Genomic DNA, 22,414 nt, shown 5'->3' with positions numbered 1-22,414 from the left:
CCACTCAAGAGCCTCCATCTGGGCATCGCCAAAATATCACACTTTGCCATAGAGGGCGTTGAACCCACCCGGGTCTTTCCTCTCCCGCCCGGACCTTCGTCTTGGCTAGCTTTCATTCCTAGCTGCTACGGGAAGGTCTAAAGCCTGAGATATGCAGCAGGCTGTGTTGTCGAGGGACTGAAATGGAATATTTGTTCAAATGGAGCAATGGATGGAGGAACTTCAGTAGCTCGATTATACGTTAGGGCGTTGAAGAGCTTTCAAGCTGCACTGGAAGAAGGGGAGGAATCCACGACCATGGAGACTCTCTGTGCCGCTGCATTATAAGGTATATTCGAGGTAATGATAATGTTGTCCTATCATAACAGCGATGATGGATTTACTCGACTAACGATGTTATTCAAGTTGCTTCACACTGGCAGAAGCTTCGGATGGATACAACATGCTGGAGGTGTCGCACGGCTTATCGAATACCGAGATCCCGATCGGTTTTGACGAGGCATTTGACAAAGCGATCCTATTAGCACACATTGGTCCCTTGGTTCGTGGCACTTAGCAAGGAAATATTTGCAGAATAGAAATTACTGATTAGGACTGACTTTACGTAACCCAATCCCTCATGACCGGCACACAATGCTTCCTGACCGAGGAAGGTTGACAAAGAGTCCTATGCTCTTCGCTACAGACCTCTCAACTCTTTAGCGGGACAATAAATTTCACAATGTCGCTCTGGACACACGTCGTGTCGCTTCCGGACATATTCAAATTTGCAGAAGAGTTGATCTCCTCGGAGCATCCGGTCCTCAAGTCTACTATTGCAGACTTCATAGATCATACTCTCCGCTTTCGGGAAGTCCTCGTAAGCTGGTATCGGAAGTATAGAGCGGAACTCGCCATCTTCGACAATATAAATGCATATGATACCTTCAACTACCTTGATTGTCGACCATGTTCCAATATTCTGCAGCATGTCCAACTATACGGAACTTACCTCTCGTGCATGATCCTGGCATCTAGGCTTATTTTTGCCCTCTCACCAGCCAGGTTTCGTTATTTTGAGGTACAATGTCAGGACCTGGCCGAGAAAGTCGCTCAACGACGAGGGCGTGCTCGCAGTGCAAACCAATCATTGTCCTCTGGTCTCTTCATAACGCAGACGTGGTGGATTGCGAAAGCGACGATCGATACGAAGGCCGAATGGGTGGAAAACTTTGTGGAACATGGTCGGTATGGAGACGGGTACATGCTCGAGAATTGGAAGTTCAAAGTTTGGACAAAAGCACTAGGGAGGAAGTCATGACTGCAACAATGAGAGGCTTGAGTACGAGACAGAGCTTCTCTATTTAGCAAGACCTTGGCGACAATGTAACGGAACTGAAGGCGGACCCCAGAGAGACCATTTCTGGCTTAACAGTAGCATCTAGATATCTTTCTTGGCCATGAAAAGTAACGACCAAAACCACCTTCTGGCAATGATGCAGCGCAACCAACATGACTTTCTAACAAAGCCCAAATCACCCTTGTAGCTCCAGCATACTGCCTCCACTACAAGGCACGAAGTTGCCATTCACCAATTTGCTGTCCGGTCCCGCCAACCAACTCACAACATCAGTAACATCATGCACCTCGGTAATGCGTCTTTCGGCCGTTGCTCTTGCATACAACGCTTCTGTCCATTCCTTAGGTAATTTTGCCATACCCGTACGCAAAGCGTCAGTGTTTGTTGGACCCACTGCGACGCTGTTGATCGTAATCCCCGTTTGGTGTAGATAGGCTGCCGCAAGGACTCGTGTGATGGAGTCCGATGCCGCCTTGTCGCGCCCAAGATCACCATGGGGTTGACCTAGAATCATGAAGCCGAGGACACCAGTCAGTTTGAAGCCGAAACACCTGAAGGGGGAAGAATATGATGTATGTCACTTTCCCTGGTTAAAGCTGGCCATAGGACCAAACCAGGAACCGAAATGGCTGGTTAAGGGTAAACTCACATTTGGACGCTTGCTGGCTACGCTGGAGATTGTGATGATCCTTTCTCCTTTTGTCATATATGGAATGGCAGCGAGCGATAATTGAAACGGACTCCACACATTCGCGGTCATGAACCGGTCGGACGCATCCTTGGTATGCGTCTCCATGTTCTGCGGTATATTCATGTCCGACAGAGCAGCATTGGACACCACTATATCAATGTGGTTCACGGAAAGAGAGCTGAGAGCCGCCTTGACGGCGTCCTGTCCGAACATTTCCGAGGTGACGTCTGCTCTGATAAGGGCTGTTTTGATATCCGGGCATATCTCGTTGATGGATGAGAGCACTTTCTTCGCTGCGTCAATATTACCCAAATATGTGATGGCAATATGCGAGCAACCCCTCCGTGCAAAGTCGATCGCCACTGCTGCTCCTATCCCCCAAGATGCTCCGGTAATGATAGCCACGCGGCCAGCAAGAGGGGCCGGGATGATGGAAATCATGTTGGGTATAAGAGGAGTCCAAGAAACACAAGTGAAGTTTTTGTGGTCGGTGTTACATGGCGAGTCTGGGTTCATCGATGGCTTCATGTATGGTACTTATATATTCTTGTGTCTGTGTTCCGCTGGACCTATTCTCCTCAAACTTCCATACCGGATAATCTTTCCATTGGTTTCACACCTTTCCAACGGACCCATGTCTATTCACAAACTTAACGTACCCCATTAGTGCATTCCATACGCCGGGACTCGTTGCATCGCACCTTTCAGAGGATCACCTATCCATGCCAGGAAATGTATCGAGTCTGACAGATAGAAAGTGGCTATATGCAGAGGCCAGGGTGCCGATTGCCTAATGTGGTAGGGCACCCTGCAGTCGAACCAGTCCGCGTCGATGTAGCGATGTCTGCGTCTACGCCCTTAAAGCCGAAGCTCGTTGCACCCCAACCACTGACAGCACCCATCCCACAGTAGCCATCCTTTCGTTTCCGATATTCCGGTCTTTTTGCACATACGAATCTCAGACGGGGAATTAGGGCGCCTGCCGAAAGCTAACGTCACAGAAATTGCCTTAACGGGATGCATTGATATTGCATCGGACAGCTCTAATTAGCTAGGCTTAGTCCCTCATACCAACTATTGCGCCCACACTGGACCGTCGGAGATCGTTGATTGGCTGATCGGACAACCGAATATCTCGGGTAACAGTCTAGACCGAGCGCGTAGGTGATTGTAGTAACAAGACGGAAAGGCAATTCTGAAAAAGACATCTAGCCATTTTGGCTATTCGATGACTCGTCGGAGTCACCTATTTCGGCATCTGCTACACACCAGCAATTCTTAGCTATCTAGCTTGGACCGATTCGCAAGCACCATCAAGTTGATATGCTCGGGAAAGCCATGCTCAAAGTCATCGACCTCCGAATTAGGCCCAGTCGTGTATTCGACCGGCAAGAGACAGTTGGACACTATCTTAGATACAACGTCCGGTGGACCCTCGCCCTGAGACTGATAAGGCACCAAGGGAAGGCCAAGGGTGTTGTGGAAGTAAGTAATTATCTACTCCTGGCCGGCATCTTGTTGCGTACGCCTATATGACGTCTTTAAAGTTGTAGATGTCGATGTCATCCGACACGACGAGGATGTGATGCTCAAATATGCCGGTCTTGTCGGAGAAAATGGCATCTCCGATGCGATTGCAAAGTTCCTTCGGGTTAGTCTTCATGGCTCCAAGTTGTTTGCCGTCAATTTGCACCGCTGCCCACGGTGTCTGGGTCTCATAAGGCGTGAAAACCTCCTTGACTGGGAGACCTGCCTCTTGTAGTCGTTGTCGAATCAAGCACCAACGAACGCGCGTGCGAGAGTATGCTATAGACAAAAGGTGAGCCACGGCACCTCTACGATTGAATGAGAGGGAAAGTCCTTAGAGTCTCATCAAAGGGTCTGCCTGGAGCACGTATTGAAAGGATGGCGTCGTTCCTGTAGGTTACAGCCTTGACTGAGAACAATGGCCTTTGTTTTGGAGATTCGATAAAAGTGTAACCGTGAAATTCCCCAAAAGGCCCTTCTGGGCCCTTTTCCGAAATAGATATTGTTCCCTCCATTACAATCTCCGAGTTGGCCGGGACGCATAAATCGTTTGTCTCACATTTGACCACCTCGAATGGGACACCGCTCATTGCACCGACATAGTCCGCTTCGGATACTCCTTCAGGAACAGCGATACCAGATGCTAGGATTGCTGCAGGTGGTGCTCCAAGTGCCATTGCCCATGGAATATCCTCTCCCTTTTTCTGCCATTGGGAAAAGATCCGTCCAACGTGTTGGGGAGGCATGACGAGGCCGCTCAGGCGCGTCTTGTCGTGAACCATGGCCCGTGAAATAGACCAGTTGGTCCATTTCTTATCTGGAGTCTGCAAAACATGCATGCAGTATATGTCTGCAGATACTTGCCGCCGTCGAACCTGTGCATTTGAGGAACTGGCATTCTGTTGAGATCAATGTCATCCCCAAAAGGCTTATTCCCTGTGTAGGGGCCGTCGGCAACCTAAAGGGGTGGGATCGGTTTCAAATTGCTGGCACCGAGAATCTTGTCGAAGATTTCTGACCTTGTAGCCGTCGGTTCCTGACCAACATGTCTAGCCAGTCGTCCAAATCGCTCGGTCTCCTTCTTCTGTAGCGAAGCAGGAGCTCCCATCACCCTAAATAGGCCGCCACGAGCACCCTTCACATTGTGAACAAGGGGTGCCTTGTCGCGGGTTTCCAAAGCACGACGAGTAAGAGCAGAGAGCTCTAGATCGGTATCCACTTCGTCGTGCACGTCTGCTAGATCACCATCTTTGCGAAGCACTTCCACATAGTTTCGAAAATTCAAATGAGGGGCAGCGTTGATGGAACTTTGTCGCCGAAGGCCGATCAAACCGCTCAGTGTATGAGATCTCGAAGAGGCCGTCAATCTCTGTCGAGGCAGCTGAGCCGTAAGGGTTGTGGCCATCACGTTTTAGTGCTACAAAAAAAGTGGATAAAAAGAACACGGAGAAAGGAGGAGAAGGAACGGCATCCAGGATAGCCTTGAGGGTACGAACTACCAGGAAACTCCGGTGCCACAGGTTTTGCGAAGTCCTGGTGCCAACGGATTCCTCATAGACAATCTGCTACGTGACCCTTTGAATGATACATATAAATCATGTGGGGGAACGGTGAAGCTGACCCCTTACAAAAGTCTCCGTCATCTCTTTTCGCATTTCGCACTATTTAGTGATCCTTAGTCCAGCATAAGCTCGCTGATGCGCAGATCATTTATTTGAAGAGCTACAGCTAACGGGGATCCGCATCGGGTATGCGGCAATGAAAACAAGGATGAAAGCAGCGAGGTCCGAGAGGCTTTGAGTAGGCACTGTCGATGCTATGTCTCAGCATGCAGTTTCAGGATTTCTACTACAAACCCAGTAGTCCTGTTCCGCTTCTTTTATTATCACGGCAACTTTTTTCTTCCCGAACTGTGTCTCTTACAGAGCTCTTCCAGTCGACCGAAAAATGTTTCTCAACGCTACTCTCGCAAGTAGAGTAGAGTCATTTTGTGATCCCATACTGCGTTTCTCGGTCGGGCCCTTTCACACCAATCCTGGAGTATGTTCTAGGTCATCACCTTCTGGACAAGGACGCAACTTCTCGTCCAGTCCATCGCTTTTGCACGAGAGCCCTAATCGAGGAGATCCACAACCCAGGAAACGGAGGATAACCGTTGGCGTGACGGGTGCCACAGGCTCTATTATAGGAGCTCGGACCCTCGAAGCTCTTCGCAAGTTGGACGTCGAAACACATTTGATCATGAGCAAGTAGGCAGAAACACTCAAATACGAAACAGACAAATACACTCCGTCGGACATACGAGCGCTGGCAACGCACAACTATTCGATAAAAGACGTATCAGCACCAACATCAAGCGGTTCATTCGAAACAAACGGTATGGTTATTGTACCATGCAGCATGAAGTCTTTGGCAGCTGTCCGGATAGGGTACGCAGATCATCTCATTTCTCGAGCAGCCGATGTCGTCTTGAAGGAACGACGACGCCTCGTCCTTGTTATACGTGAGACCCACTTGAGTACCATTCACCTAGAGAATATGACAGGCCTTAGCCGCAATGGGACCATTATAATTCCACCAGTTCCGGCCTTTTATACAGAGCCTGAGACGCTAGACGCCGTGGTGAACCAGACTGTGGGAAGGATCTTGGATATGTTCCACCTGGACACCTCCGGATTTGAGAGATAGAATGGCATGAAGCGGAGGTGGTGATTATGAACCAATCTATAGTCAACGGCGTAGCGCCATCTTGTTGAAGCCTTGACCGCGGTTGCCATCAGCTGCTGAGTTTGGTCTTTGCAACTCGACATGATGGGCACCCTGCAGCCCTTGAGAGAAGGAAGGGCAGAAACCTTCGTCATTTCATATGGCCATAGGCGACCTTAATGTATTTCGATCAAACAGCTGTGTTGAAAGAAGACCAAATGTTGCAGATTCAAAGGGGAAGTCTGAAGTGCAGGGGAAAATCTTTGCTTTTATGCTGAGTGGTATTGTAATGTTATGTATTTGTCTGACACAGTAATATTCCACGAGGTCTCGGCGTACTTGACATTGTTGAAGCAACAAGCCGGAAAGGGCAGGTTAGGCGTACGGCGATGACCATTTCGCACGATAACGCACCAACGGCAGCCAATGAAAATGCTTACAAATTCCGCGGCCTTTCCATTTACGGAGTACAATTAACGAGATAACGGAGCCTTCCGATCGGCCAGGCTTTGATTCTAAAGTGGCTTGTACGATTACCTCGTACCTGGGTACCTTTTCCATCAATGTTGCATCTATCTCAATTTTCCAACTCAGTTTTGCTTCTCAGGACGAGTACCGTGATCTGTGTTTCTGCAGGTGGCTATGGCTATCACCAACAGGAACGGACAGTCTGCGTTCACAATCCCAACCGTTGACCTGACAGCCTATCTAAACAACCCAGATTCTCCCGAGGCTGAGAATATTGTGGCACAAATTCGTGCTGCTTGCACGACCAGCGGTTTCTTCCAGATCACTGGACACGGCGTTCGAGAATCACTCCAAGAGCGGGTTTTTGCTGCGGCGAAGGCGCTGTTTCGTCTACCAGAGGATGAGAAGCGCGGTCTCAGTGGAAAACCAGGGCGTGGGTACGAGATTATTGGTACCCAGACATTGGAGGATGGCAAGAAGCCCGACCTGAAAGAGGTATATTGCGGCCCTAAGTCGACCTCATCAATTTCAACTTTCAAGCTAATACCTCTTGAGGGATACTTTGTTGGCCGCGAGATCCCTGGCAACAAGCCCCCATTCAGACCTTTTCAAGAAGCAAACATCTGGCCCAATCAAATTCCAGAGCCGGAATTTAAACAGCCCTTGCTAGAATATCACCAAGCTTTGTCGGACCTTTCGTTTCTGCTCATGCAGATCTTGGCCCGAGGTTTGAACAATTTCGATACAAGCGTGTTCGAAGATTTCTGTCGAGATCCAATTGCTGCAATCCGTCTTCTCCATTACCCTCCACACCCCAAATCCGACGATGCAACTTTGGTGGGCGCTGGTGCGCATACAGACTTCGGAGCCATCACCCTATTGCTCCAAGATGGCCATTCCGGTCTGCAGGTCTTAAACCAATTCACCAAAGAATGGATCGACGTGCCACCTCAAGAACACGCATATGTGGTCAATGTCGGAGACATGCTAGAAGCCTGGACGAGCGGCACATACAAAAGCAACATACATCGAGTCATCAACACTTCTGGGACTGACAGATACTCTATACCTTTCTTCTTGGACGGCAACGCAGATTGTATCATCCAGCCTCTTGATGGTTCCCAGGGTAAAGTATTTACAGTTGAAGAGCATATGCTGTCCAGATACGCTGCCAGCTACAAGTAGGAGCAGGGGACAAATAATCTAGCCAGAAAAGCACTATAAAAAGGCGTCCCTTGAACCAGGTTACTACGATCAAAAAAAGGTAATCCGTGTTTGGGCAAATCGGCTTTGATGTCCTCCTCGAATCATTTCTCGCAGTGTGGCCAGCCCACAAGTGGTCTTTCAAACGCTCTCTAGCAGGCAACGGGGATTTCTCCACCCCATTTTCTGAAACCCATACACCAACGGCACCGAGTGTGGTATCTTCAGCCGCACTGCACAATGACGTATCTTCAGCCTGAACCCAAAAGTTCCCCAAAAGAAGTAGGAATTCAAATCACGATTTCCACGAAAGGCGGACCATGCCGCCCAATGCACGAGTCTGCGCGACTTCAGCTCGCTCAACTTCATCGTACAGGGCGCTCTGTCGCCCCTTTTGCAATCTGTGACGAGAATACCTTACATCAGGCTGAGGCTAATCATGCATGTGGCTTGCTTCCAGACCATGTTCCATTGGGCGAGCTCACGCCGCTGTTTGTCAGATAACCATTCTCTTGCAGGGACTTTCCTTGTCAAGAAACCTCCTCCCTCCACTATCGACTCGGCCTGGGAAATCGGCTTCCCCTCTCACAGAGGTCTTTCTACAACCGTAAAACCCCCATCCATCGCTCCTCGCTTCAATCTTCCATATTCCCAGTTTTTGTTACATGTGTATCAAGACTCTGACATCGACGTCCATTTTACAGCCGTCTGAACAATGGACGGTCCCTGGGAGCTACCCGCGAGACCAGAGCTGCGGCCTGGTCCAGCCTCATATCTGTCCACGTCCTCGCGCGAGCCTTCTCCTTATTCCAACCTTGGCAGCCGTTCCCAAGTGTCCCTCTTGCCAAATAATACCGACCTATCGGCTGACCACGGAATTGTCTTTCTCTCTCGAAACAATAACTTGGTGGAAGATCGACCCAACTTGCCAAGGTCTCCTTCGGGTCAGCCATCCACTTATCCTTGTGTCTTTAAGATTTTGGGCTAATTTTTGGCTTTGGGTAGTCGAATTGACTGCCGTTCCAGACGTCAGTGACAGGCGTTTGGCGCCATTGGACTTCTGGCCGCCCATTTTGAAATGGTATTCGACGCTCTTCTTGACTGTATTATATCTTGGCACGGCCGGTGCAATTGCGGCACTCTGGCTCGCAGCTGGGACCAATGGGCAATACCACTTGTCGAGCGAAAACGTTCGCATGATATCCCGCTACTTCCCCTCTGCGTTGGGTACTCTCAACGTCATTCTGTTTCGTCACCTTGTTCGCGAATTTATCAGAATGAAACCCTTTGTGGCAATGGCGGACCAGGGCGAGCAGCCGAGCTCTGGACAGGATGCCAACAAAAGTGTCAGTGGAGCTTTCTTTCCATGGCAGGACATCTCCGTCACCCGAGGAACGACCCCGATCATCTCCCTTCTTTGTCAACTTATGGTTGGATTCATCGTTAGCTTGAAGGTCGCGCTGCTAGCCAGCGGTCCTGCCATTAAACAGATCGGCGAGCAAGAAATTCAAACTACGGGTTGGACTCTGACACTTCGTGTATGGCCAGCTCTCTTCCTCATCATCGGACATATTATCATGACCGGTTATGTGCTTTGGGTCGCTTACCTCAACCGCCGAAAGTCGACTGGTCTCAGGTGGGACCCTGTTACCATTGCTGATTACTGTGCTTTGTTTGCAAATTGTAATGTTGCAGAATACTTCTCATCCCTTGAATTGCTCCACAACCGCAAGGCAAAACAAGTCCTGTCGAAGAATCATCGATTTCGACTGGGTTACTGAGAAAAGCTCATTCCCGGGCCGCCCGAGAGATATGTTTTGGTGTATGGCATTGGCACTACGTGGAAGCAAGCAGGTACATTGTGTGGATTTATTTATATGGACAAGTGCTTACCGACCGACAGCTCGCGCACCAACGCCGTTCGAACCCAGCTGGTATGATCGGTTGATTGGAGTTAAAAAAGGACCTAGCCCGGTCGACGATTGCGCCAAGCACCGTGCCGACGACACACAACCACACTGCAATCAAGGAACATGGCCAGACTGTGAGCACTATCCCTATCGACATAGTCCTGGGTGCGGAAAGGGTTGGGTCGTTTTGTCGGTAGTCCTGGTCTGGGCAGGATTCGCTCTTGCCATCTACGGACTGGTCAATGGCATAGTTTTCCATGGATTCCATCTTCAAAAAAACTTGAGCATGCCATCAAATATGTCGGTCTCTGCTGGCAATTACACATTACACTTGCCGCCAATTGATCCTACGGATCCAGAGTCAAAGCTTGTCGTGTATGCATTATTGTTCCGTTCAGCTCCGGTGTATCTTGCTGGTGTCTTCACGTCTACGATTGTTGAGTGGGTGGACCTGAACATGCGATTCATGCAACCATTTATCAACATGTTTGGAAAAGCGGGGCCCGCTGCGGATACAGTTCTACTGGCATACATCACCACATCTCCATTCCAGGTACCTATCACGGCAATCGAGAAGGGCCACTATAAAGTCGCGGCATTCTCAATCTTGAATACCCTCTCCCCGCTCTTCCCAATATTCATCGGTGGCCTCCTCCAGCTTGAGGATCAGGGTGACAAAGTCTTCTTCGGCTTTTCACTATCGGCCTATATCGGTATCATGGTCTTTCTAAGTGCATGGAGTGTTGGAATGCCGTTCGCCTACCCTATCCAAAAACGACTTCTACCTCGCCAATGTTACAGTATGGCAGATCTAATGGCAATGTGCCACAAGTCCTACTTTCTTCAGAGGAATTATCTTGACATTGCGGACAGAAGGCGCACCCCATCGAAAGACATCATGGAGGCCCGCATCCTTGTCGAGGGCGACAGATTCTTGTTTGGTCACTACACCGACGATGAGGATAGAAGGCATATCGGATTTGACATCCATTGTACTGTGAACTATGACACCGGCATCATTGAGGAGAGAGGACTTGTGGAAGCTGTCACGCCTTCAGGGGAATTAGATAAGCTCGCAACTCAAACTGTCCGAACTATGACGAGTCTATTTCGAACTTCGGGCACAGGCCAGAGCAGCGGCCAAGGTTTTTCGGCATGGCTACGGCGAATCCTACGGGTGCAACGAAAAGGTCCAGCAGAAACGGAACTGAGATTCGTAACTCCTAGGGGATCTGCTACTGGTTCACACCTGGAGGGGCAACATGAGCCACGGCAGCGACCTACTGTGGCGTTCGCCCCTTGACCTGGATGGGCTGAACAACATCTCGATGGCCCTACAGATGGAAGCAAATCACCTGGTTGATTGGAATTGGCCCGATCAAAACCAAGCAGGTGCTCGTCGAGAATGTTGTATAGGGATGGGTATCTGGATGTGGGAAACTATACTTGGTAATATGGTAAAGACAAGTATTCAATTCAGCAGGGGCAACGGGTATTTATTGCAAGAGCCATACAACTTGTGACGATCTGGGAAAACATTACAGACCCTTATAGCCTTGTAAGCTTTGGTTAGTAATCTACTGGCACGACATCATTCACCCCTACCATAGGTCCTGTCGTTTATATTGGCAATACCTGCGCAAAGCCTTCGGGACATCCAAAACTCATAAGTTGTCTTCTGAACTTATGGCACTATTCGCTACTATCCCCCGTCAACGCAGGGATAGAGAATGTGTCTGACTTATTCATATATCCTTCGCACGCCTGGGTGTCTGGTCTTACAGGCACTGGGTTCTCGGGCCGAGGCATGTTCACCGAGTTTCGAGGCACACACCACTGCAAAATGTAGCTGGTTCTCACCCTCCAATAAGCTGTACCAGATTCAGGATAGCTGGAGTGCGGGGTTCGAGAGTAAGCGAGTGAGCATACCTCGGTCCTCGTACTAGGTGGATTGGGGAGGTTGGTACGTTTTATAACGCAGGGTGCCCTCTGCGCTACAACCTGTCATCTTTGTCGAATTCGAACCAACATTCGTCCTGAAGCCCGTTCCTACTTCACCTGTCACATTTGTACACCATGGCCGGAAATGCTTACGTTCTGGGGGTTGGCATGAGTGCCTTCCTCAAACCCCGGCGACTCCGCGCATACACTGAGCTTGCCTTCGAAGCCGGGGTCAAGGCCATGCTGGACGCCAATGTGACTTACGACGACGTCGAGGCAGGCGTCGGCTGCTTCTGCACATTGCCTAGCTGTAGTGGGCAGCGAGCTTTCTACCAATTCGGCATGTCAGACATTCCAATCTACAACACAAACAACGCCTGTGCTACAGGCTCGACAGGACTTCACATGGCACGGAACTTTGTGAAAGGCGGCGTCTACGACTGTGTCCTGGTCATTGGATTCGAGCAGATGAAGCCTGGTGCTCTCGGCGGCGGTTCTTCGGATGGTCCTAATCCTCAAGACCTCAGCGTGAAATTAATGAACAAGACCAGAGGGGAAGCCCAGTCACCGAAGAACCCACAGATGTTCGGAAATGCCGGCAGAGAGTACATGGAGAAGTAAGTGATTGATCGCGAGTATCTCTAGACTTTGTTTACATACTCTAACTGTTTTACCCTTTCTTAGATATGGCGCTTCTGCTGAAGACTTTGGAGAGATTGCCCGTATCTCGCATGAACACTCCTCGCGGAATCCGTATGCACAGTTCCGAGATGTCTATACACTGAAGCAAATCATGGACTCGCCAATGATCCATTACCCTATTACCAAGCTCCAATGCTCACCCACTTCAGATGGAGCCGCGGCGGCCGTGGTCGTGTCACAGAGATTTCTCGACCTTCGACCAGAGCTCAAATCACACGCAATCCTCATCGCCGGACAAGCCCTCAAAACCGACACTCCAAATCTGTACTCTGGTAGCGCGATGGAGCTAGTAGGGTTTTCCACCACAGGACGCGCAGCCAAAGCGGCATATGCGGACGCTGGTATTGGGCCCAAGGACGTCAAAGTGTGCGAGTTGCACGACTGCTTCTCCACCAACGAGCTAATTACACTGGAAGGACTGGGATTTTGCGACGAGGGTAAAGCTCACTTGATGGTTCGAAACGGCGATATCACCTACGGTGGGAAGGGCCCGATCATTAATCCTTCCGGAGGCCTGATCTCAAAGGGACACCCACTGGGAGCCACGGGGCTGGCTCAGTGCGCCGAACTGACCTGGCAACTTCGCGGATGGGCCAACAACGGCCGCCTGGTCAACAACACCAAGTACGCCCTGCAACACAACCTGGGCCTCGGAGGAGCCTGCGTCGTCACTGTGTACACTCGGGCCGACGGCAAAGCCAACACCGACCGCGCCGTGCCCGACGAGGAAATTGCCCGCCTCAGCGGCCTGGGCTATAATCCTGCGGTGGAGGCTAAATGGGTCACGCCGGCGCAGGCGAGGAAGGTCCGGAGCAAGAAAGCCGACTGTGACTACGCTCTAGGAGAGACCGTAAGCAAGCTCGAAAGTGTCAGACTGTAGGCGACAGATTTTCTTGTATGGTGTCTTATTCTAGTACTAGTACCTAGCAAAATCGAGCAAAACTCTATCCTGGAATGAATAACGAATGCCCCGTGAGATGCCCCTTTTTCCTGGTACGTACGAACAGAGGACTTCTTTCCAATCCCACGTTGGTAGCAATAGTACTACAGAGCACGAAGCACATATCTGTGGAGGATCCCCGAGGCGAACGAACAATACCACTCTTATTGATTCGGAGATGCATTTTATCTCGCATCGGCCCGATTTTCATGGCTTTTCCCTGCTGGTACAGCTGGAACATGATTCATAGGGGTACTATGTACTACTAGTAGTACTATTCTTCAGAGTCAGATCGTTGCAAAGCAGCCAGCCAGTACCGTACATGATGGGTAGCATCTACAACTTCGAGCTCCCGCCAAGTTTCACTTGGTGCGCCCGAGAGGGCAAGCTTGGGTAGTTGGGGCCAGCGCCCGCTGCCCTGATGCGCCAGGCGCCACCGTCGACGTCGATGGTCGCGCCATTGACAAAACTTCCAGTATCGGCAAACAGGAAGATTGTGGCGTCAGAAATGTCCTTGATCAACCCCAGCCGCTGGACGGGGACGCTCCTGATAAGGTCGTTTCGAAGAGTCGGGTCCGTCAAGCGCCTGGCGCCCTCGGTGTCGTCAATCAGGCCCGGCGCGATCACATTGGAGGTTACTCCTCTCGGCCCGTACTCGAGAGAGATGCAGTCCGAGAGGGCGTTGACGCCGGCCTTGGCCGCGCAGACATGGGCCTGTGCGATTCGAGCACATTGGTAGTTTGTCGAGCTCACGAAAATGATTCGGCCGCCGGTCAGGCTCGACGAGTCTAGACGAAAGGAAGAAGACCAGTTCAGAAAATGTCTCGGCGCCGTCCTTCATCAGGGTCAGTTAGCACTTACCCAAATCCTTGTTTGTCCTTGCTCGTTCTGCGGAAGCGGCGAGGTGCGGCAGAGTCAACTTTGCCGTTATGAAAGAGCCCACAAGGTCAATGTCGACCACTGCCTTGAACGCGTTCACTGATAGGTCGTCGATGGTCGAGACGAAGTTACCAGCTGCTCCAGCTCTGTACCACGGTGTATTATACTTAGTCGGTGCCGCCAGCCAGGATGTGTCCAGAGCAACACAGAGATGATTTGAAGGGTGAAGAGAAATTGCAACAACCCACATGACAAAATCAATCCCGCCTAAGCGTTGCACACAAGTGTCAACCGCCTCTTTAACACTTTCATGATTCCTCACATCCACCCCTCCGAGACCCAGCACGGTGCTACCAGGCCGCACGAGCGCAATGTCAGCGGCGACGTTTTTGGCCTTGTCGTGATTACGCCCGACGATACAGGCGTTGGCGCCCAGCGCGACAAGGGCTCGCACTTGGCCCGAGCAGATGCTCCCGGACCCGCCAGTACAGAATAACACCTTGTTATCTGCACGTATATGTGGCAAGGGAACAGGCGGAGATTAGTAGATTAGTAGACTTGAAGATTGATAAAGGCCGTTGGTACATACCGAATAATCCCGGCTTCCACGATGTGCTTGCGAATTGTCCGACTGAAGGAGCCATTGCTTGTAAACTGCCTGTAAGATCTTGTCGTCGATGCTAGTATTACGAGTGATGCAAAGGATGAGACTTCGATCCTGGCTTTTGGGCAACCACGTTAGGGTCGAAACGCCGAGGCAGTGGATGACCGGAGTCACTCCGTACTAGTACATACTAGTAGTAATTAGGCTTCAGTCCATTCCATACCCTGTATACTGTATGTATTACTAGTACTTCCAAGAAACTAGTCATCATGATACCCTTCCGACTTGGGGTAATTTGCAAGATACTACTAACTACTCGAAGCAAGATGGTGGGTAAGACCGCTCAGTGGGCTGCAGGTACGTCTCAGGGGACGACAGACTTCCTGTACCGAGTACGCGGGAGATCGTCGAATAGCTGCTAGCACCACCTGCTGGTTAGGTGAGGTTAGGAAGGTTAGTAGTTACTATGGAGAAGATTCTCCTATAGTAATAAAGAACTTGAAGGTTTAATGTTTTATTTTGAGAACATTCTTTGATATCGGGGAGATTTCGTTCGTACTACTAATTAAGGTTGAACTTTGCGGTAGTGAAGAAGGATCTGCTAGAGATACTAGCGAAGATAATTGAAGGATTCTATTGTCTGTATTCTTAATATACTAGTAGTGCTAGTAGTAAGTATCCGATATGCGTTCTCATAGTGAGGGTGACGAAAACTCACTTCTCGCGCAAGAAGAATTCTAGCTACGAAACCGTCAACGTATTATATAGAGAATTTTCTCATAAACACTCCCGCAATCGACCATAGGATGTGGAAAACAGGGCTTCCCGTTCGCTCAGCCATACTTAAGCCACATGCCGGTTAGTTAGTACTAAGGTGGGTGACCACTTGGGAATCCTAACTGTTGATTGTTTTTGCTAATTAATATTGTAACAAGGCAAAGTGGCTGTGCAGTACTAACTGTGCAGGGCTGGTGGAGTGGTAGTAAAGGCATGTCAAACCAAAATGGGCTGGCAGAGGGGAGAGCGGAACAGTTCACAGTGCTGGCAGAGAGCCATTCTTTACAGTTTGAGAGAGTATCATGATTTTCATGGCTTTTTGGTGCCATCTACCTAATTCCTGAGTGTTTTATCAGTCTTTCCAGTCCTTAATGCTGCCGCTGTGCTAGGTGTTCGTAGCCCTAGCCGCTGCCCCTCTGGGTGGTGTTGGTGGTGTTGTCTTGTCAGTGCCAACCAGAAACGCGTTCTCGATTCCCGACCTGCTGAACAGGCCTCTCTGTGCGTTGTTGCACGTGCACGCTGAACCCTGAAGTGCCAGTGCTCTGTTACAATATATCTTTGAATTTCCCTTCGTAGGGAAATAATGGAGGAGAAGTGATGTCCCTTTTAGCTTATTCAGATGTAATGTTTCCGCGGTTAGGAGAGGTACTAGTAAGTAAAATGTGTCCTAGGATTGATCTTAGATAGTACTACTAGAAGTACTACTAGTATGAAATGACAGGCGAATTATTAGGGACCTACGCAATGCTGTACTAGTAGGTACAGAGAATTAGAGGAGCTAGATGCCTTATTCTATATCACGTAGTCCTATTAACAATGACTCAACGGTTAAAGAAGAAGAGTTCTGTCTCACCAATCGGGTGAGAGGAAACTCTTATAGCTTCCTTTCTTTTCTGTTAGGTGAAAAGGGTAAGGCGACGTTAACCGATAGCCTTGTCAACTGATAGCCTCGTGCTTTAGCTCTCCTTAGCTTATGCTTCAATTCGGGTGGATAGCGAAGGGTACTTGGGGGCAACGGTTGGTTCGTGACACGAATATTGAGTCCGTTGGACCACGATCGCGTACGAATCGCGGACTGAGGCTACAAGATTAAGGCCATGATTCGGGATGGGAGCATATCAGATATGAATCGATCCGTGATTGATCACACAAGATACTGAGTCGAAACTAGGATGAAGCCATTTATAGGTGGGGAGGCCTAAATTTAGACTCAAACTTTAAATGCTTAGTAGGAGAGCCACGATTATGCATAGAGCTCTTTCCAATTCCGGCGAATTTCGTGATGCGTTAACATGTGCTGAATGATGCCCGAATACGAGTAATCTTAAGTTATAATTTCTCTACGAAAAGTAGCTGCCTATGTACCTAGTAGTACTAGGTCATCTTCTCTATAGTATTAGGATACCTATAACTATCCTAGAGCCCTACAGAACAAACACAGCAAAGAGGCTGAGACGCTAACGGGGGAGGAACGTATAAGGACCACACGCTCTCCCCCATTTCTACTCAAACCCTCTTCAAGGCTTTGATTCTCTGTATATTCGCTGAGTTTACGAAGGATATTCCTGCTAAATACTTCTATTAATTCGTCTATTCCCCAACCGCCTTCTCTGAACATATAAACCAGTCTGGCCCTCCTATTGTAACAGAGCACTTCAGGGTTCGACATGCACGTGCAACAACGCACAGAGGCCTGTCCAGCAGATCGGGAATCGAGAACGCTTTTCTGGTTGATGCTGACAAGACAACACCACCACAATCACCACCCAGAAGGGCAGCGACTAGGGCTACGAACACCTAGCACAGCGGAGGCATCGGGGAACAGGACAGAACTGATAAAGCACTCAGGAATTAGGTAGACTGTGCCAAAAGAGCGAATTCATGATCCTCTGCTAAAACTGTCCAAAAAATTGGCCCTCTGATAGCACTGTCAACTGTCCTTCTCCCAGCGATCTAATTAGGTTTGACATGTGACCTGACAGACCTCTGCCTTGCCAGTCCACCACCAGCCCAGCACAGCCACGCCGCCTTGTTACACTATAAACATTTAGGAATGAGAGCGACTCGCCGGATCCTGCTAGGACTCCCGAGTCCTGCATGTGAAATCTGTTGACCTACTAGTCAACTGTTCTGTCTATCCTAAATGTCCTATTCTGTAATCTGTCGAGTGTCCTACTAGTGATCTCGCCGTAGAAAAGAAAACTCGCACTATCAATAGTCCACCCTGCTTCCGCCTGCGTAACTTTGAAAAAGATTCGAACCTTCCTGAAAGATGATCACGAGGGGTTCAGAGGTACTACTTCATAGTATATTGGCCCAGCCATAGGTTCATTAAGCGGGGATTTCTTGGCGTTTTCGCTGAAGAACTTTGGTACGGCAGCGTTAAGAAGATATTTGGTCTCCTCCGTAAATGAAGTGATGGGGCGGCGAACTCAGGTGACATAATCAACTTCTCCGGCCAGTCTCTCGAGTGCTCCAGGTCGCGGACAGGGAAATCACTCTAGACCCATCTCATCTCCAACCTACAACGGAAATGCTCTAGGTCCGTGAGCAAGAACAGGCCAAGCGGCCCAAATGCCAAGACACCACCCCCTCCCTTTCCCAGTCCGCCTAACGTCAAACACCCACCTGCATTTCGCAAGGCATCCAAATCAGCCTGCCGTATTTTCAGTGGCGCAAAAAGGCCACTCCATCCGCACTGCAGGCCTATCCTCCTCTAAGCATCTGCCCTGACCGTCGTTGATCCGCATTTGTGTGGTAGTAGGTATTCAGTGCCCAGCAGTGTTTCCTGTGCAATCAACTGCAGCACACAATGAAGTGGCTCTCTAAGAGGCCTCCAGAGGGCATCGGTGTGCGGTAGGATTGGCTTTCAGGATCAAGCTACATAGTAAAGGCTTTTGGGGGCCACTGGAAAAGGACTCAGCCTGAGACACGCATAGCTCTTCCGGGGCCCCTACAAACTTGAAGAGCTTGGTTCGCGCTCTCTCCTTGTGGCAAATACTCGTCACCCTAGACGTTACATGCAGAGCCAACCGGGAAGTACCGAACCACTACTACTAATTAGACGGTTGCCTCTTTCAAAGGCGCTATCAGATTTTTGAACCGTGCGCCGGCAGCGGTCACCTGAACAGGCTGACAAGAAACCTGTACCTAAATACTATTTAATGCAGGTCATAATGCGTACCCATCATGCTGGTCCCCCCACTGCAAAAACTGACGAATTTAGCGTTTGCGTGGATCAAGTGCACTTTCTCTCGTTCCTGGGAGGAAAAGATTATGGATATGGAGCCTTCCAGCCGCATTGAAAGATTTTCCTTGCCGATCTTCAACCGTTTCACTGGCAATGAAAGACAGTTAAATCTGATCCAATCAGCAGAAAACCTTCGAAATGAGCCTGATGGAGATCAAGAATATCCAATGATACGATGTCGATTCACGAGCCCAAGTGCTTCTACCAGTGTGACGGATACTAGCAGTGCTCAGGAAGTTGATCGAGGAAGTGCTCATAACAAATACTACCCCTATCCACCCCATCAGTGTTCCCCATTGTGTAATGCAGTCTACAGGTCTGAGGTTTCCAGCGAAGAAGAAGGCACAGATGGACTTCCGAGATCTGTGACTGCCTCACCGTCGCAGCCTCATCATATTTCAAGCCGGACCGGTCACAAACGAAAAGTGCTCAAAGAGATTTGGATATCCTTGATCTTGATTTTCTTGCCGATGCTCGTTATCCCAATTATATTTGTTTTCCTTGTGATCAAATATAGAGTGCGGTCCGAACGCAGCCTGTTCTCACAAGTGCAAGGGCCAAGAGATACTACTATGCAACGACCGACACACGTATTGCTGAGCATCCCCGCAAGTGAGAGTCCCTGCGAAATGGCTAAAGATGCACGCTGATCATCTTATTAGCATGGGTGGTTTTTATTTCCTCTCGAGCCTCCCAAGTGGCCGGCCTACTTGCTGGACCCTTGATGACGCTCTGGACTTGGAGAGCTACACGATCTCTGCTGTTGTTGTCTTCGGAGGTGGAAGCAACAAAACTGCCAAATCCCTATCAGCTCAGCTTGCTGGTTGGACTTTGTATTTCATCGTTGGGTGCCTTGTGGGATTACTTCACATATCGCCAGTTCCGGCGACGGAAGATCCCAAACAAAACACCTATTTCACCAGTGCTAACTCGAGCCGGGCTCGTATTTTACTTGGCACTGTTTCTCTCTGGCTCCGTGTTGGTTGCCGATACTGTCCTGCATTATGCAACAAGCACAGTCAATTTAGATGATGTCTCAGTGTCAAAACAGCTGGGGGAGTCAGGTCGCGGGCTTTCTGGGAGATGTTTGCAAATAAACCGCATTGATAATGCTGGCTACCCATGCTCGCGTAACATCGGCTTATCCGCGTCGAATCCCAATGCATATTTACAGGAGCAGAACGAGATGTTCTATCTACGGCACAATACATCTGAAACTTCCGAGATTCGGCTGGCCCCCGCGCAAGGTTTGGCGTTAGAAGACACCGCAATGCTGATTCCAAAGTCGACTACATTGTCTCCGTTTGTCGATTACCGCGCGTCAACTATTGGAATCTCGACTTCCTGCAAACCAATCACGGACAAATGTCAATTCGGTGTTTGGGGAACGAATGATGCCTATAGCGGTTTCTACTGCAGTCCTTATTTCTACGGAGTCTTAGGCAAGACAGCCATCATTGCCAACGATTCGACGACGACGGACGATCCAGACATTCCCCCTTTGGCCTCCAAACTCAGTCCGAACTTACAGTAAGCCATCCTATCAGTCCGTGCCTCTTTCTTTTCTGACCCTTGCTAGGATTGCGTTCTTTGAGGACGAGGCTCTGGGGATTCCTTATAATACGCGTGCGTACGATCTCAACACCGGCAAATCAAACACTTCTATCCCTTTACTGCCAGATGACAAACTTGTCAACGAGGTATGGGTAGCGGTTGCAGGAAGAGTTCCCACAAGTGCTCTACGAGCTAACAGCGAGTTGGGCGGCGATCCCAACTTTTTCAAGGGCACCGAATTGCTTCTGGACATTGTCATTAGATGTCGGTACCAGGCACTTGATGTTGAATATACCTGGTTCAACGGCACCGTTCAAAATGTTCGCCTCAAAAAAATTGACAATGGCACCATTTCTGAACTCTACCACGGCTACCGCACACCCGCCTCAGTTTCCGGCACCAATCCAACATTGCTCGATATTCTGTCTCAAGCCGCAATGCAACTAAACACAACCGAGTTTTGTCGTACTTGGGCAAATCTGTTCTCGGCGGAAGTTATGAGCATAGTTGGCGGTGTTACATCTCCTCGATCAAATATTCTACAACAGGATCGTACACCACGGTTAGTGGTGAAAATCTGGATTCCATCCTTGGTTTGGCTGCTTCTTTGCTGTCTGATGTACCCCGTTGCTGGAGTCACGCTCGCGACCCTCGCCGCCGAAACTTCGCGGGCCGGTCATATACAAAGCGCGGTCTCAAGGATCAGTCTATCTGGACTTGCAGAACAGGGCTTCTTAGCACAACTCGAAGAGTCGGCCGCTGGGACTTCTAGGAGAGGGATCATGGAGGACGACACTGTACGGGTGGGTTTTGGAAACGATTTGCGGTTTAAAAAGTGGGCCGTGGAAGCTAGATCTAGGTTTCACGGCAGCGGGGCTGGCGAAAACTAAATGAAAGAGTTCTCATTGCAAACCATTAGCCTCCCTTTGTAAACGATTCGCCTAACTGTTGATCAAATAATACTAGTATGTATAAAGACTACGAGCAGCACCTTGAAATAGTCGATGAATTGGTCTTGGAAAGGATGGGGCAGTTGCAACCAAGACAATGACGTCGAAGAGTGGCAACAGATGCAGGAATAGTAGATGCACTCAATTGTCCATGTAAAGGCTGTCTAGATAGCACCTATGATGGGTTGAACCTAAGAGAGGCTCGGTTCTATGGAACCACTGCAGCTAGCGGCCAATACCACTCTCGCCACAGCGGTTGTTACGATGATTAAAACACGTGACGTACACGCAACTATGTATGCAATAGTATGGTCTGTCCTTACGTCTCGAGTATGATTGCAGATGTCCATTTTGAGGAATGGACATATGGAAGCCGTACGGGGGCCCACTGAGAATCATGAACTATTAGGAACTATTGAAGGCACTATTAGAATGCCTTAGTTACCCTTATAGCGAAGTACAGGGGGGATCAGCCTTCCCGGAAGTAGTAGTATATAGACCTCTGCGTGCTATACTCTGGCTCCTCGCCTTTTAGATTTGTCCTCTTTATTACCAGGTACTAGTAGTATAGCTACTATTGGTAGTTGCAGAGCCCTTTGCCAACTCCTTACAGCACCCTATGGTGGGAAAGAACTCAACGTTGCATCATATTTATTCGAAAAATGCACATGTAGGAACTAGTTAGTAGTTAAATCCAATTTACAAACCCTCCACTGTGAAGACACTTAGTATTAGATGCCTTTACAACAGGTGATTAGTACGTATGAGGGCTCCACCTACGTCTCGCCGCGATAAAATAATACCACAAGGAGATCATTTTCCTCGGCATGCTAGTAGCTAGCAAACATTGGTTCCTTCTCATCCCCCAAAGTTTGTGGCTGCCAATCCCATATGTCCATTAAGGCCTAACAATTCGCGCAGTACATCATTAACGTCCTCTGAGACCAGGACATTCATTCCGTTCCCTTGGGCA

General features: G+C 49.4%; 10 protein-coding genes and 1 non-coding gene across 11 annotated transcripts; 8 read left to right on the top strand and 3 right to left on the bottom strand.

The window, feature by feature from the left end:
• Nucleotides 1–721: 721 nt before the first annotated feature.
• Nucleotides 722–1,300, top strand: Z519_09573 (uncharacterized protein; the record flags this gene model as incomplete). The annotated part of the gene is made up of 1 exon (XM_016767294.1): nt 722–1,300. One exon carries the CDS (start codon nt 722–724, stop codon nt 1,298–1,300), a length of 579 nt encoding a protein of 192 aa, XP_016616810.1.
• A 214-nt stretch (nt 1,301–1,514) lies between these two features.
• Nucleotides 1,515–2,471, bottom strand: Z519_09572 (uncharacterized protein; the record flags this gene model as incomplete). Its single annotated transcript, XM_016767293.1, has 2 exons — nt 1,515–1,890; nt 1,954–2,471. 2 exons carry the CDS (start codon nt 2,469–2,471, stop codon nt 1,515–1,517), a joined length of 894 nt encoding a protein of 297 aa, XP_016616809.1.
• Nucleotides 2,472–3,558: 1,087 nt separating this feature from the next.
• Z519_09571 (uncharacterized protein) lies at nt 3,559–4,962 on the bottom strand (the record flags this gene model as incomplete). The annotated part of the gene is made up of 3 exons (XM_016767292.1): nt 3,559–3,836; nt 4,117–4,448; nt 4,577–4,962. 3 exons carry the CDS (start codon nt 4,960–4,962, stop codon nt 3,559–3,561), a joined length of 996 nt encoding a protein of 331 aa, XP_016616808.1.
• A 995-nt stretch (nt 4,963–5,957) lies between these two features.
• Nucleotides 5,958–6,245, top strand: Z519_09570 (uncharacterized protein; the record flags this gene model as incomplete). The annotated part of the gene is made up of 1 exon (XM_016767291.1): nt 5,958–6,245. One exon carries the CDS (start codon nt 5,958–5,960, stop codon nt 6,243–6,245), a length of 288 nt encoding a protein of 95 aa, XP_016616807.1.
• Nucleotides 6,246–6,905: 660 nt separating this feature from the next.
• Nucleotides 6,906–7,916, top strand: Z519_09569 (uncharacterized protein; the record flags this gene model as incomplete). Its single annotated transcript, XM_016767290.1, has 1 exon — nt 6,906–7,916. One exon carries the CDS (start codon nt 6,906–6,908, stop codon nt 7,914–7,916), a length of 1,011 nt encoding a protein of 336 aa, XP_016616806.1.
• Nucleotides 7,917–8,649: 733 nt separating this feature from the next.
• On the top strand, nt 8,650–9,715 carry Z519_09568 (uncharacterized protein; the record flags this gene model as incomplete). Its single annotated transcript, XM_016767289.1, has 2 exons — nt 8,650–8,878; nt 8,940–9,715. 2 exons carry the CDS (start codon nt 8,650–8,652, stop codon nt 9,713–9,715), a joined length of 1,005 nt encoding a protein of 334 aa, XP_016616805.1.
• Nucleotides 9,716–10,142: 427 nt separating this feature from the next.
• Nucleotides 10,143–11,147, top strand: Z519_09567 (uncharacterized protein; the record flags this gene model as incomplete). Its single annotated transcript, XM_016767288.1, has 1 exon — nt 10,143–11,147. The coding sequence occupies one exon, from the start codon at nt 10,143–10,145 to the stop codon at nt 11,145–11,147; it is 1,005 nt and encodes a 334-aa protein (XP_016616804.1).
• A 773-nt stretch (nt 11,148–11,920) lies between these two features.
• Z519_09566 (uncharacterized protein) lies at nt 11,921–13,367 on the top strand (the record flags this gene model as incomplete). Its single annotated transcript, XM_016767287.1, has 2 exons — nt 11,921–12,402; nt 12,470–13,367. 2 exons carry the CDS (start codon nt 11,921–11,923, stop codon nt 13,365–13,367), a joined length of 1,380 nt encoding a protein of 459 aa, XP_016616803.1.
• A 396-nt stretch (nt 13,368–13,763) lies between these two features.
• Nucleotides 13,764–14,950, bottom strand: Z519_09565 (uncharacterized protein; the record flags this gene model as incomplete). Its single annotated transcript, XM_016767286.1, has 3 exons — nt 13,764–14,215; nt 14,289–14,813; nt 14,896–14,950. The coding sequence occupies 3 exons, from the start codon at nt 14,948–14,950 to the stop codon at nt 13,764–13,766; spliced, it is 1,032 nt and encodes a 343-aa protein (XP_016616802.1).
• A 755-nt stretch (nt 14,951–15,705) lies between these two features.
• Z519_09564 lies at nt 15,706–15,821 on the top strand. The gene has a single exon (XR_001677179.1). It is a non-coding gene; the product is annotated as a 5S ribosomal RNA (ribosomal RNA).
• A 4,302-nt stretch (nt 15,822–20,123) lies between these two features.
• Nucleotides 20,124–21,381, top strand: Z519_09563 (uncharacterized protein; the record flags this gene model as incomplete). The annotated part of the gene is made up of 2 exons (XM_016767285.1): nt 20,124–20,467; nt 20,517–21,381. 2 exons carry the CDS (start codon nt 20,124–20,126, stop codon nt 21,379–21,381), a joined length of 1,209 nt encoding a protein of 402 aa, XP_016616801.1.
• Between the last annotated feature and the right edge of the window lie 1,033 nt (nt 21,382–22,414).

The sequence above is a fragment of the Cladophialophora bantiana genome (genome assembly GCF_000835475.1).
Source record: "Cladophialophora bantiana CBS 173.52 unplaced genomic scaffold supercont1.15, whole genome shotgun sequence".
NCBI lineage: Eukaryota > Fungi > Ascomycota > Eurotiomycetes > Chaetothyriales > Herpotrichiellaceae > Cladophialophora > Cladophialophora bantiana.
This window is presented reverse-complemented; position numbering and strand designations above follow the sequence as displayed.